Genomic DNA, 14,003 nt, shown 5'->3' with positions numbered 1-14,003 from the left:
AAATTTAAACTTTAAACATTTTTTCTTCAGCCAATAAAATTACAGTGGTTAGTATAATCAGGAATTATACTTAAATGAAAATACTGTTACTTTAATAATATAACTTCAGTAAAATAAAAAGCACAGTGCAGTAAAACTTACTGTAACTAGTTACTAATCACCTGATATTGTCCTATAAGATACTATAGAAAATATGCAATTTGGTCACATTAAAGACTTTGGCATCTTTCCTTTGCAAAATGTACTTTATTAAACACATTAGAATTAAATGGTTGAGATTAATTACCCATTTCATAATATGCCTTTAATTGTGACACAAATGAAACTAGCATATATGAATAATAAATTGTGGTTGTATCTTGGAAAACGTTTTGAACATTTTATGTCTTTATTTATTCTCAGAAATGGTCAAATGTATGTCTTATGTTTTATATGGAGATGTTTCTTCTCATGTTTTTTAAGGCCGCTTTGAGTCTGAATGTAGTAAATGTAACATACAAATTTTGTTTCAGCGACTTCTTATAAAAAGGCAATCGACTGAGTAAAAACACAGACTAAAAACACATTTCTATACCCATATCAATGTTTTATTACATTTACAAAACAGTAGTGTCATAACGGGTTGCATCTTGTTTATTTTCAGGGTCGGCCCTGAGAGCTGATTAGCTTTAAACCCAAACCATGTGACCAAACCTCCACAGCAAGCTTCTCATTCAGCTGTTTCTGATGGACCTCTGATGTCTGTTCAGTGCATAACTAAATCCTTTGACAGTACCCCTTTATTGTGCAGTTACAGATGGGCCCATGGCCGTGTAATTTCTGGACCTCTCTCTATTGTTACAGAGGAAAAGTGTTGTCTACGAGGCAAAGAGTCGCTGATGAAAAGTGGCTCGCTGGAATAAACAAACCGAAAAGGGCTAACATCAGGGCGTTGATGCGTTACCAAACAGTCCATCTGCTGTTTGGTAAAATGTGTAACACATGTTACACATTTATCCCTCTTCATGTGACACAATATGATGCTTCTCCTCTCACCTTTTCTAGAATGACACCTTACATGTGATTATCGCTCTAAAATCCCACTGTGGTCGTTTTGTTTTTATTCCTACATGTAAAAAATACCGGGAATCACACAGGAAGCACTTCGTACAGTAATTCAACACTCTAATCATCACTGTAACCACAGCAAAGCCATTCAGAAATCAGGTCCGTCACTTCGCATCAAAACCTGGGAATGGGTCTTGTTTAGTTCCTTGCAGGTTAATTATTTTTAAAGTTTTAAACAAAAAAAGAAAATTTTGTTGCTCAAGACTACCACATCTTTATCTCATTATTAAAACTATGACTGATTTAGCCAGCTGAATAGCAGCAGAAGAGCTGAAACCTGAACTCTAGCTGCTTTTGAAAAGGCACCATTCAAACCTGCGAGTTGTCAGGAGAGAATTCACCATGAGGCTAAACAGCCAGTAAAATCAACATGGAGAACAGCTGAGCTCATTTCTTCTCCAGAAAATTATGTTAAAATTAATTGCGGAGGAGTTTCTGCAACCGCTAACTATCACAAATATCTTTGATGGTGTTAGAGAGCGTTTGGGTTTCCTTCTGGGTGTTTCCCTCCAGTTGTTTTTACACACTGAACATGAACAGAACCTGCGTTCTGATCTCACTCCTTCCTGACCCGCATTTCACTCTCTAAAGTCCTCCCTGCTGTTGAAACACACACAGAGGAACAGTTTGGCTTCAGATCTTCTGATGGACCGCTGCACCACTTCATCACATGACAGAGCACTGCTCCGCTGCCCCGGCCCCGCCCACTCCCGGCAGGTTGAGGGAGTCCATGTCAAAGGTAAAGCCAGGAGGCTGCAAAGGAAACAGAAACAGGAACCTTCATGAGTAAATACATCTGACTTAGACGCCTTTCATCACAAAATCTGACTCAAAGTTCATATTTTTGACTATTTTTATGTATATTTCCACCTTCCTAAAATAATGGCCCAAGTCATTATTTGACAAAGTAATTTTTTTCCAATAAATTATCTTTTTAGGCAATAAATAAAGAAATAAATTGACAAAAAGTGTTGTTTTTTATTGCCTAGATTATCTGTTTTGGCAAAAAGAAACAAACAAAAAAAAGAAAGAATGAAAGGAAGAAAGAAAGAAAAAAATTATTTCATTTCAGGACACCCTTAAGACCAGATAAATTTATTACACACTGAACAAACAGATGCTGTAAATCATCTTACCGTGTCGCCTGCCAACTCCTTAGGTGGCTGGCCAAGATCCTGCAGCTGTAAAATCAGATAAATATGATCAGCATTCATTATTACTTTCTACATTCAGGAAAAAAACAATCTCACCAACCTTCTTTCAACCAAAGAGTTGACACTTTGCATGTGTTTCTTTGGAAAATATGCTAAATCCAGCAGCCTACCGTGTTTTTGAGTTAAATATTTTAAGTTGATTGGAAATTTGACAATATAACTAAGTAATTATGTGGTATTGGGAAAGATTATTAATAATACCAATGATAGTGTTTAAATTCAAATATAAAAAAATACAGTAAAAAAGAATATAATGTTTCATCCTAATTAAGATGTCCAAAATGTTAGGATCTTTAATCCATGACTTGTCTCTTTATTTTCTGAAGTTGTAGCATGTAGACTGGAAAAGACAGGCAATGGTTCTGCTGAATAATAAACAAACGATGCTTAGCCTTGGGGGCACAAGTAAAGCCTGGAGGCCCGCCAGGCTTATGATATACTGAGCCCTAACAAGAGATCTAACCATTTTAAATACATAAATAAGCTAAATTATAATTTCAGCTCATTTCTTTAACATGTGTAACATGAGTAGCAGCTGCATCACCTTTTGCATCAGATCCATGATGCTCTCGAACGTCCGCTCTTTATCCCCTGCCTCCTCTTCCTCGTTCTCAAACAGCTTACAGATGTCGCCCATGATCTTCGCCTGCTGCTGGTACCGCTGGTGATCCTCAGCACTGAGGGTTGACTTGTTTGTTTCCAGCCACTCTGGATACTGTTCAGGAAACAACAGCTCCCATCAACATAGAACAGCATGATGAAGATTTTCCTCATCCGTTGTTAGAAATGAGGCAGACCTTGGAGGTGATCTCTTTGAGAGATGGATAGAGGACATCTTTAGAGAGGAGATTCTGCATGATGGACTGCATGATGGGGAGGATGTTTCCATCTTCTCCTCCTGCGTCGCCGCCTTCTTCAAGCCCCAAACCCTCCAGAGCTTTCACCAGGTCATCTCCAGCCAAACCAGACGACTGAAACAAAACACATTGCCTATAAACTGCAGATTATTTCCAGAGCTATTATTTATTTTCTCTGACTCCGCTCACCTGCAGGTTGTCTGCATTCTTGGCCAGGCCACGAAGAGTTTCTTTAAGGCAGGAGGTGAACTCTTGCTGGGAGGCAGTATCAGTGCCTGGAGAGAACAAACAGCTTAAACCATTATTTTTCTTTTTGATACCTTCCAACCTCGATGTCAAGGTATTTTTGTATTTGGATTTTATATGATAGACAAATGCAAAGTAGCACATAATCATGAAGTGGATTTTTATTTATAAAAATTTGACAAGTCCTCCCAATGCTTTGCAGAACATTTTGGGGTTTGTCTCTGACAGCTTTGTACATCTAGTGACTGAAATTTTGACTCTTCTTCTTTGTAAAATCATTGAAGTGTAGTAAAACTGGATGGAGATCCAGATTCTCAGCTGGACTTAGATTTAGACTTTCACCATATTCAGGCAGCAGATAAATATGACCCAAATCTGATTATTTTAGATCAGACCAGTCTGAACAGACCAATTCTGATCTTGTCACCCAAAAACAATCCGATCTGTGCCACTTCCATATGTGGTACTAAATCGAATACATATCTGATTGTTTTCAAAGTGTCTGCAGTCAGAACGGTCATTATGCAGTGGAACATGCATCATAATTCTGGACCAGAAGAAGCCAGACACTGTAAATCTGGACGTAAACAACGGATGAAAATTAGAATTTTAAAATTATGAAAGAAATCTATGTCAGTGAAGCGTATCACATCACTAATCCCGCTACTTCTGGTCCGACTACGTCTCTAGAAAGACTTTTATGACTTCTAGTCATAAATGGGTTAGCCCCCCCTTATCTTCGGGACCTTTTAAATTTCCAGTCTGTGTCCAGAACGCTACGATCAAATAATCAGTTATTACTTACAGTTCCTCGAACTCGACTTAAGAGGAAAGGAGATCGAGCTTTTTCTGTTGCTGCTCCTGTTTTATGGAATAACTTACCTTTCCAGATTAGATCTGCCCACAGCCTGGACCATTTTAAATCGCTTCTTAAAACTCATTTTTACTCTTTGGCATTTAAATGATGTGTGTTCTGTTTTGTCATTTGTGTTGTTGTTTTTGTGTTGTTGTTTTTGTACAGCACTTTGGTGCAGTCTTGTCTGCTGTAAGGTGCTATATAAATAAATTTGACATTGACATTGACATTGACATAGTAAAATATTTAAAAAAAGATTTCAGTAGATCAAAGTCTGCAATTAAGTAAAAATCTTTGAATATAAGTGGTTCTATTTATAAATAAAGAGAAGAGAACGCAAAAACAAAAGTATCTTCGGTTCTAAATAAGATTCTAGTAAGGTTTTAATTAATCTACAATAATTTTGCCTTAATTAATAAAATATAAAGGCTATCTCCAGTAACCATCTGTTCTGGCAGGTCAAATCTGTATCATTATTGAATTACTTTAGAGTTGTGGTGCACACAAGAAGATGACATGAACACTGTTCCAAGGAACTGTAAATAAACTGTTCAGAGAGCACTTACCAACTTTTCCTGCAGCCTCTGAGAGTTTGTGGAAGTGCTGCAGGAGTTCTGATTCCTCCTCGGCGAGCTCGGACATGGCCTTCTCAAACTCCTCCTTGGCCTGGGCCGCCATGTCCCCCTCAAACAGGTTCTCGAAAAGTTTGCTGTCCTCTAATAGAGGAGGCTGAATAAAAAAAAAACATTTAAATAAACATACAGATTATTTTTAACCTGCATTTTCACTGCAGGGAATTCATGACAAACTTTAACCTTTTAAAATCAGCTTAGAATCAGTGCTTAAGACTTTAAAGAACTGCAAAAATGTTTTGTCAAATAAACTGTCAAATGTTAAAATCCTGTAATAAAGCCAAAAGATTCTGTAAAAGGTAACAGATTAAGAATTTAAATTGCCTTTAAATTATTTATTTATTAATGGTAAAACAGTTCCCTGCAAAGAGACCCAAAAGGGAAAAAAAACCTTCTCACATACCAACTTGAGCATAGTCTCTAATTATCAGGAGGAGAAATCAACCTGCTGGAGAAAAGTGAGCATGAAGAAGTTAAAACAAACCTTTCCTGCCCCGCTGCTGGCAGAAGATGAAGCAGCTGCAGGTTCAGGTGCCGAAGCAGCAGATGCTTTATCAAAATCATCCAACGCACCTGAAGAGACAAGATAACATCAGGTCAGATCAAGTTAGTTGCAAATCTAATCGCTACACATTTATTTTTAGGAATTAGAAGAGATGGCAGAGAAGAAATCTCAGGATATAAACAAAACTTTAAACAATTACATAAATAAATGTCCATATGTTGCTAGAAAAATATAATACTATAATATGGTAACTGACTTGCTGTTTAGAATAACAATCATATTGTTGGGGTTTATTTGAAACGTCATGTTATTAGGGGTGTTTACAAAAACGTAAGCAACTGATAAGTAATTTTCTGATTATGTTGTTCTGCGGGAGAAAAAAGAACCCAGAAGCATGTGGAGAATATGCAAATTCTGGGATTTGAACCCAGGTCTGGTTTGCTGCAAAGCACCAGCTCTAACATCTGCACTACCACGCACCCAGCACTAAACAACTGATTCAGTTCAACACAGGCTGTTTAGCTATTAAACTATTATTAAATGAGGTCCTTGAAGACATTGATTATTTGGCTCAAATGTCTGAAGCTGCTGCGGCATCCGGCTCATTTCACCTTACAGGTACACGATTCAAAAAATCTGTATGATTACTATTCCAGGTAAAAACCAATAAATAGATGATAAAAACTGATGCAAAAATCAAAACATCTACTCAAATGCCTTGATTTTATGAGTCCAGTTGTAGCTATTGAAAAATAGATCATTTTACTTTGTTAAATCAGCTTTTTTTTTTGGTTGTTTATTTTTCTAGGAAACATATGAGTTTAATGACTGTACAATTGTATCCAGAGTAATTATTTTTGGTTAGGGTTACTCTTTCAATAATAAAACAATACCAGTATGGATCTGCAGGGAAGGCATTAATAATTAATAATTATAGTGCAACAGTATATTTCTAAATTAAAACCACCGTGATACAACATTAACATATATATATATATATATAGTTCACGGTTGCAAATTAGCTCGTTGCATATTAAAATTGTATTCAACAGTCGGATAACAACAAATTAAAGATTAAAATACGTATAATTTGTTTGCATTAGTCCCGGCAGACATTTCAGCAATCAGTATTCAAAGCCTGCTGCCTCCTAAAATGTACATGAGTTTTAAAAAATGACACATAATGCAATTAAGTTATGACAAATACACCAGACAAAGGTTGGTAAACAGTAAAAATACAGATTTAGAGTAAATAAAGGCCGACCTTTTTACGTTAAACAACCAAAGCTGCTAACTGGTTTCGAAGTTTAAGTATATAAATGAAAGTTTTCTTCCACTTTAAAAGCAGTTTGAAGGCCACTAAAGGCTGCTCCAACTGTCAGCGGTCATATGTTAGCTCATCGGGGATCTCCCCGATCACCTGAACCCCCGACACGGACACAAAAACAAACCAGGGGTCCCAGTTGTGCTTTACAGACGGTTTAACATCCCCGGGAAGACAGCCCGTCAGGACAAGCCTCCTGTCAACACTCACTGTCCAGTAATTCGTCCAGTTCTGCATCGTGTCCGCTTGACGGATCTCCTGCTCCTGACGCCATGATGTTCAACAGCCCGCACGCAACCAGCGAACTCTTCCGAATGCTTCCGAACGGCCCCGAGAACTGCAACGTCACAACACAACCTCTGACGCAGCCGTTCAGTGCTCACTGGTTACCTAGAGCGCCACCTAGAGGTTTGATAGCCAACAACCGGCTCCCCCGAACCAGACTACTAAAGATAGAATATTTTTTTTGTTTAGAGACAGATACACTATATTTTGCTGCCGTTGCCACTTAATACAAATAGTTTTATTTTAGACTGCGTATTCTCAGTGACATTACTGTTGCATATGTGTTAATTTACCAGAAAAAACTTGGAGTTTCAAACGTAAAAAAATAAAATAAAATTGACCTTTGGAAAATTTTCAGTTTCAAAAGCCAAACATTAATCTCCTTTTTTTTTCCAGGAAAGTTTCTGAGCCACGGTTACAGGTGGTAACAAAAACGGGGACGAGCTGACAGTTACTGGTTGCTATAGTAGCCACCAACAGTCAGGAGAAAATAACTTTTTGACTAAAGTGAATTTGAAAAATAAATAGACCAGTTTTGACAAACTTTACATCCATAATAATGTTATGATAAAACCCAGGTACACACACATATATACAAAATAAAAAATATATACTTTATGAAATCAAAGTCAAAGCAGAGCAACTGAAAGCATCTACAGCAAACGTGTCAAACTCAGTTTGATTTTGGGCCAAATCAAAAATCTTAATGTTCTTAAAGGGCCAGAATGTATTGATACAATCCATTAAATTGTTAAAATATGAATAAATCTGTTTCAGCATTCAGTAAGTGTTTCTTAAAATTAAATAAAATTGAACATCTTTTCACACTGATTTTGTATCCACAATTTTGTGGTGCTAATTTAGAAATATTTGTAAGGATTTCTTTTTTTTTTTTTTTACAAATTTTTTGCTAATGTATGATTTTAAATGTGACTTTTTATTAATCGCTGCATCAATCACGGACTATAGCTCGAAATCAAGTAAGGCTGAGCCAGCAGTCACTTAAACTCAATATTTTTGGCCAATTTTGAGAAAAAAATGTCAGTAAAATCAGAAAAAAAAAATGTGGGGATAAAATTCATTTTATGTGAATTTTGCAGATTTGTGAAAAATTGGAAGGACTTATTGATGCAATTTAGAGTCCGGAGGGCCACATAAAAAGCTTCGGCGGGCCTGATTTGGTTCCCGGGCCTTGAGTTTGACACATGTGATCTACAGTATGATCAATTTTAAAGAGTAATTTATAGTAATATTTCAAAGATACTTACTATAAAGTTCAACTCCAACATGTGGATTTTATGATAAAAACAATATATCTTAACATGGATTTCCCCCAAAATGAAATAAATAAAAAGTTGACTTTTTAGACAGTTTTCACTGTGACATAAAGCTGAAAATATTAATGTGTTTTAAGGAGTTTTGCACATTTTTATTACAAATGACAAAAGTTGTGATGGTTGCTCTAATGTTTCCTTTACTGACTAATTTCAGATACAATAGTGGGTGATATCATTCGGTGGAGGCTTTATTGCCCTTATGAAGTTGAAAGTGCACTGAAAAATTTCCCCCTTTTTTTTTTGCAGTCAGGAAACGCAGCAGGTCTTCGGTGAATTAACAATGTTGCCAGGCAACTGCAGATGTGCAGCATGTTGATAAGGTTGATTTTTTGTTTTCACAAACATCTGGCTTGTGGCGTTCAAAAAGTTAAAAAATACAATTGTATTAATATTACGCAACAGAGAATTATGCAAGTTTCACAATAAAAACTTAAACACTCATAAGTTTAAAACTTTCATTGAATGAGTGAAGTGGTATTGTAGTTACAAACAGGAGACTTTTCAGCCAGTCAGCACGAATGCAAGTAACCATGGAAACGCAAGAGGCTGAACTTTTGCTCTGTGGGAGTTGAGCAGCAGAGGCCCCGGTCGTTTCGCCGTAGGAGGAGCAGGAGGAGTTCAGACAGATGTGAATAACGGTGCATATGTTCGCAGCCTAATTTGGTTTTCTGGGCGTGGAGCCGCTGTTCTGGGGGTGGGTTGGAAAATCCAGCCAGAGGGCTGACGAGTTACAATCTGCATCTTTATACCTCTGCTTGCTCTGGAGAACAGAGACCAGCATCAGGAAAAAAGGTAAGAAACGTCTAAATTTAACAGGAGAAGCAAAATGCAGGGATTTTTGTGAACCCAGGAAGATAAGATTTCTCATTTAAATAGTTTTTTTTATTCATAAGAATACCACCTTTAAGCTAGCTTATAAGATTTAATTGAACATAAAATATGTTTGCAACAATGTTTAAGCTCAAAAAGAGTAGAACAAGGTGAAAGTTAAGTTTACGTTGTTTAATGCTCCACAGTTCCAGCAACTTAATTGCTTAATTTTTTTTTATTTCAGCTGATTTTTGTCATGAATACCTGCTCCAGTGCTGTGTAGAGACTCATGAACAGAAGGGTGTGGCAGCCTGAGAGGCACCAAAGTGATCGATTTTTAGTTCAACATGTGCAGTTCGACTAGCAGTCAGATGAACTATAAACAAAATAACATTTTCTTAAGGCTGGGAATGAAAAACGTTTAACAAATAAAAATCAGTCTGGGTGGTGGAAATGCAAGAACTCAAAAGTCTTTGTTGTTTTTTATTTTAATTCTGCATATATTTTTGCTGCACTGTCACAAATGGCATAAAGTATTTCTGGTTGCATGAAAAATCCTCATTATTATTTCTTTTCAAGGTGTTAATATGACTTTTATACTAAATGGAACAGCCTGTTTCCAAAGTGCATTTTCTGCACCGTGGAGTCCCATTCAAAAAGCTTTTGAAGCATTTCACCATTACTGTTCCTTTTACATTTATTTTTTTCCATTCCTTCTTTCAGTTAAACATAATTGATGAGTCCAGAAGAACTACAGTGGGTCAGAAATTTAGCGTTTTATTGTTTTTCACCTGGAGAAATCTTTCAGGTTCTGTTGACTTTTTTCGACTTTGACACACACAAAAAAAAAACAGTTTCAAAACATTTCCATTTGGGATAATAAATAAAATAAACTTTTTAAGGCTAAAAGCCATACAACTGCAATTTAAGGGGTTTAAAATTTAGAAAACACCAGAATTTTTGTAATGTATAAAGAGGACTGATGTTGATAATGACATTCATGAAATAAAAATGAAATAAGGAATTTGGTGACACGAAATATTTCTTTTAAAATACGAGTCTGTGACTAAATAATAGATTTATTTTGAATCTCCAGTTGGGTTTTATAAGTGATTCTATAATGCCAGGCGCTTCACCTTCTCATTGTAAAGAGAGAAAAATTATTCTAAATTTAGATTGGTAGATATAATTTCCTTACAGTTTGTCTTGCTTAATTATGCAGCTGTCTCAGTCAACCCCGGGGGGTCCAGGCCTTATTCGCCTTATTGAGCTATAAATAGAGGAGGAACTAATTTTATACTTTCAGAAAAACAAAAAACCTGCTACATTTAAAATTTGAATTCCATTTGTTAGTTGGTTAATCACAAAAACCTGGATACAGGTTATTTAAAAGTTATTTTTTCCCCTCTTCTATTGGGTACAGACTTTATTAAAGTTGCAGACATTATGCTTTCCACATCAGATATACTATATATAATAGCAGCACCACATTTTCATTTTAAACTGCAGCTAAATATTTACTACTTAGATGTAAAATGCAGATTAAATGAAATGCAAGTTTTAATGTGAATGTTTGGTTGCTGCATGTTGAGGTGCAGGAAGCAGGGCGTGGCAGGCAGCACATCCACCCTAAATGTCAGGGACTGAACTTCACTAACAGCCTGGAACAGATCCATACCCTGCACAGTAGATAGAAACTAGCTCCCTTCTAATATCCTGGCTCTAAATTAATTATTTTCTTATCGATGAAGGAATTTGCTCCAACCTCTCCGCTTTTAATTTTTTATGTGCAGTGGGTCAGTTTGACTCTAAATAATTAGATTTTTTTTACTTTCTGGCTCACTGTCACTGGGTATCGTTTCCCAACAGAGGCCCGTCTTGTGTTTTCACCCATCATGCATTTTGCTGTAAACGGATTACAGGTCAAATTGAGTAAGTGATGTTGTGTCATGACAACGAAACAAACAGCGCGCCTGACCTCTCAGAAAGTTGCTTCCTGAACGCCTCGTTCCTGCTTGCTGTCACGTCCTTTTTTTAAATTGTGAACTTGTAATGTTTTCCGTGCTGCACTGCAAAAAAACAACACTTTTTCCACACTTCTCCTTTTTCTCCTCTGTGTCATTTCTTTCCTAACTGAGTGCAGCAGGCAGGAAGGCAGTGGTGTTGACAGGAATGGGGCTGGATTTTTCCATGCTGAACCCTCATGTATGTTTTGAATGGCTTACGCGAGCTGGTAGCCACAACTATAAAGCTGGCGAGGGGAGGGGAAATAACGCAAAGCCCTTATGGAAACCATGAGGGGAGCTGCTACTAAATAGCAGGGAAGGAGTGCAGATATGACAAAGTCGCCAGTTGTTCAGACAGCAACATCTGGATCGCATCAAGCAAGTTGGAAAATCTGACCAGAAATCAAGGAGGAGGTGCAGAGAGTGAGGGAGAGTGGAGAAAGGAACTAGGACCACTGCTGACTCACTCTGCAGCTATTTCAACCATCACTGTGTTTACACGCCGAGTCCTTCTGTGGCCGAGTGCAGGGCTTCCCCCGTCTCCCTCCCGCCTCCCCGCCTATCCTAAGGGAGTTTTAACACATCCACATCTCCATTTCCTTCCCTCTTTGTTAGCTTTTTTGTCTTCTCACCTCCAATTGTAACTGTACAACCATGAAACTTTTGTTGGTGCTTAATAGGCCTAACATAAACAGTAATTTTATCCTTGTTTATAGCTGTCTCCCTGTGTAAACTGGGAATTAGGAATGCACTGCTTGTGGAGCCAAATGGGCGATGAGTGTCACTAGGGGAATAGGAGTGAAAGGCCAGTGCAGAATAATCAGACTCCCTCCTAACTTTAAAAATTTCCATTGAAATGGAAATTTAACTTTAAGTTACCCAGATTAAATAAGTTTAGGTTTTGCAAACTGGTCGGTAAGTTCTGGGTTTTAGTGTTTCTTTTTTCAACTGAACATACTGTAGATCCACGTTAGAAACAAAACAGCACTGAAAAAACACAAAATGCTAGAAAATTTCTGATTAATCTAACATTTTTTCAAGCAAAATTTTAACTTCTGAAGCCTATAAATGTACTTGTTTTTTATTTTTTAGAAAATTTCTGAGTTTCTTTCTAGAAATCTAATTTACTTTTGGAGCTTGCAAATTTTTTTGTTTATTCTAGAAGACTTCTGAGTTTCTGGAGGAAATGTAATATTTTTTTCAATCTACAATGGCCGCAAAAGGAGCGCATGAGGGAGGCAGTGTTTAGAACATGACAGACATGCTGAGGGGGTTGGTGGAGTTTAAAAAGTCCATCCATCATGGAGGACGTGAGCATGGAGGCTCGTCATGGAGGAACGTCAGAGTTCAACATTCAGTGTTCAGTTCCACAAACACTTAAAAGAAGAAATGTTCCTCATCTGTAAATGTACTGTGACAATTGCAACCACAGTGGAGTCTTTATTTGTGGTATTGAATTGGGTTTTCATGCCCCGAATTGTTGTGTCTGCCATTCATGAAAACAATAAGAACATTGTGCGCCCGGGAAAACAGCGTGTAGGATGACTGAGCAGAGCTCACATGGTTTTTATCTAAATACTTGTTTTCTCTTTTGTTTCTTACAGCTTACCATCTTGCTGAAGGCTGGCAGTGAAAATCTGCTTCAGGAAGGAAACCTTTGGATAAATCTCACCATGCCTATCGTCCTGAAGTCCAGTCCTCTGCTCTGGACGCGGCTGGCTGCGCTTGCCTTCACCTGTGTGGCCTTCTCTGTGGGTTTGCATGGGGCCAGACTCTACCTCCGCACTGGAGACTTTTGCATCTTCTGCTGGGCCTTCAGCTTCGCCGGGACTCTTCTCGTCATCCTGGTGGAGCTTTTCGGCCTGCAGACCAGAGCCCCCGTTTCCTGGAAGAACTTCCCCATCACCTTTGCGTGCTACGCCGCCCTGCTCTGCCTGTCGGCCTCCATCATCTTTCCCATCTACTTCCTGAGGGGTTCCGGAGACCAAAGCGAGATCCGCGACTTCCGCATCGTGTGCACCGTTTTCTCCTGCCTGGCCACCATCACCTACATGAGCGAGGTCAGCCTCACCAAGGCTCGGCCGGGCGAGGTCGTCGGCTACATGGCCACCGCTCCGGGACTGCTCAAAGTCCTGGAGACCTTCGTGGCCTGCGTCATCTTCGTCTTCATCAGCGAACCCGTGTTGTACGACCGTCACCATTCAGTGAAGTACTGCATGTCGGTGTACTGCATCTGCTTCATCCTGACTGCGGTCATCATCCTGCTCTGCATCGGCGAGTGCACCGGGTTCCTCCCTTTTCCATTCGCCCGCTTCCTTTCCGCCTACTCACTGCTGGCTGTCGTCCTCTATCTGTCAGCGACCATCATCTGGCCGATCTTCAACTTTGACCCCCATAATGGCGGCCAGAAACAGAGACCCTACAATTGCAGCACCGCGGTTGGCTTGTGCACTTGGGACAAGTGCATGGCAGTGGCCGTGCTCACCGGGGTCAACTTTATTCTCTACCTGGCTGACCTCATCTACTCCACCCGCCTGGTGTTTGTCAGCGCCTGATTGTATGAGAAGGAAGTTGGGCTGACAGCTACAATGGTGTATTAGGGCCATGTAGATAAATAATAACAGAGGAGTACATTTCTGCCAAAATACTAAATAAATTCTGAGTTTGAAAAATAAAGATTTTCATATGCGAAACTGAAATTTTGAGATTAATCTCAGAAATTCTTCAGAAAAAACATGGACATTTCTGCCTTTGAAGAGTCAAATATTTGCAAGAAAACAACTCAAACTTTGAGATTAATCTCATAAAATTTCCAGAAAAAACT

At 38.3% G+C, this 14,003-nt stretch overlaps 2 protein-coding genes across 2 annotated transcripts; one reads left to right on the top strand and one right to left on the bottom strand.

The window, feature by feature from the left end:
* Nucleotides 1–565: 565 nt before the first annotated feature.
* pex19 (peroxisomal biogenesis factor 19) lies at nucleotides 566–7,063 on the bottom strand. The gene is made up of 8 exons (XM_005796552.2): nucleotides 6,952–7,063; nucleotides 5,397–5,485; nucleotides 4,847–5,009; nucleotides 3,368–3,453; nucleotides 3,119–3,292; nucleotides 2,866–3,036; nucleotides 2,244–2,288; nucleotides 566–1,860 (listed from the first exon to the last, which is right to left on the bottom strand). The coding sequence occupies exons 1-8, from the start codon at nucleotides 7,013–7,015 to the stop codon at nucleotides 1,774–1,776; spliced, it is 879 nt and encodes a 292-aa protein (XP_005796609.1). The 5' UTR covers nucleotides 7,016–7,063; the 3' UTR covers nucleotides 566–1,773.
* Nucleotides 7,064–9,039: 1,976 nt separating this feature from the next.
* Nucleotides 9,040–13,880, top strand: LOC102220669 (myeloid-associated differentiation marker homolog). The gene is made up of 2 exons (XM_005796600.2): nucleotides 9,040–9,155; nucleotides 12,784–13,880. Exon 2 carries the CDS (start codon nucleotides 12,853–12,855, stop codon nucleotides 13,732–13,734), a length of 882 nt encoding a protein of 293 aa, XP_005796657.1. The 5' UTR covers nucleotides 9,040–9,155; nucleotides 12,784–12,852; the 3' UTR covers nucleotides 13,735–13,880.
* The last annotated feature ends 123 nt before the right edge of the window (nucleotides 13,881–14,003 follow it).

Source organism: Xiphophorus maculatus, chromosome 6, assembly GCF_002775205.1.
Source record: "Xiphophorus maculatus strain JP 163 A chromosome 6, X_maculatus-5.0-male, whole genome shotgun sequence".
In the NCBI taxonomy this organism is placed as follows: domain Eukaryota; kingdom Metazoa; phylum Chordata; class Actinopteri; order Cyprinodontiformes; family Poeciliidae; genus Xiphophorus; species Xiphophorus maculatus.
The sequence above is the reverse complement of the archived record's forward strand: the minus strand, read 5'-3'. Positions and strand labels throughout refer to the sequence as shown.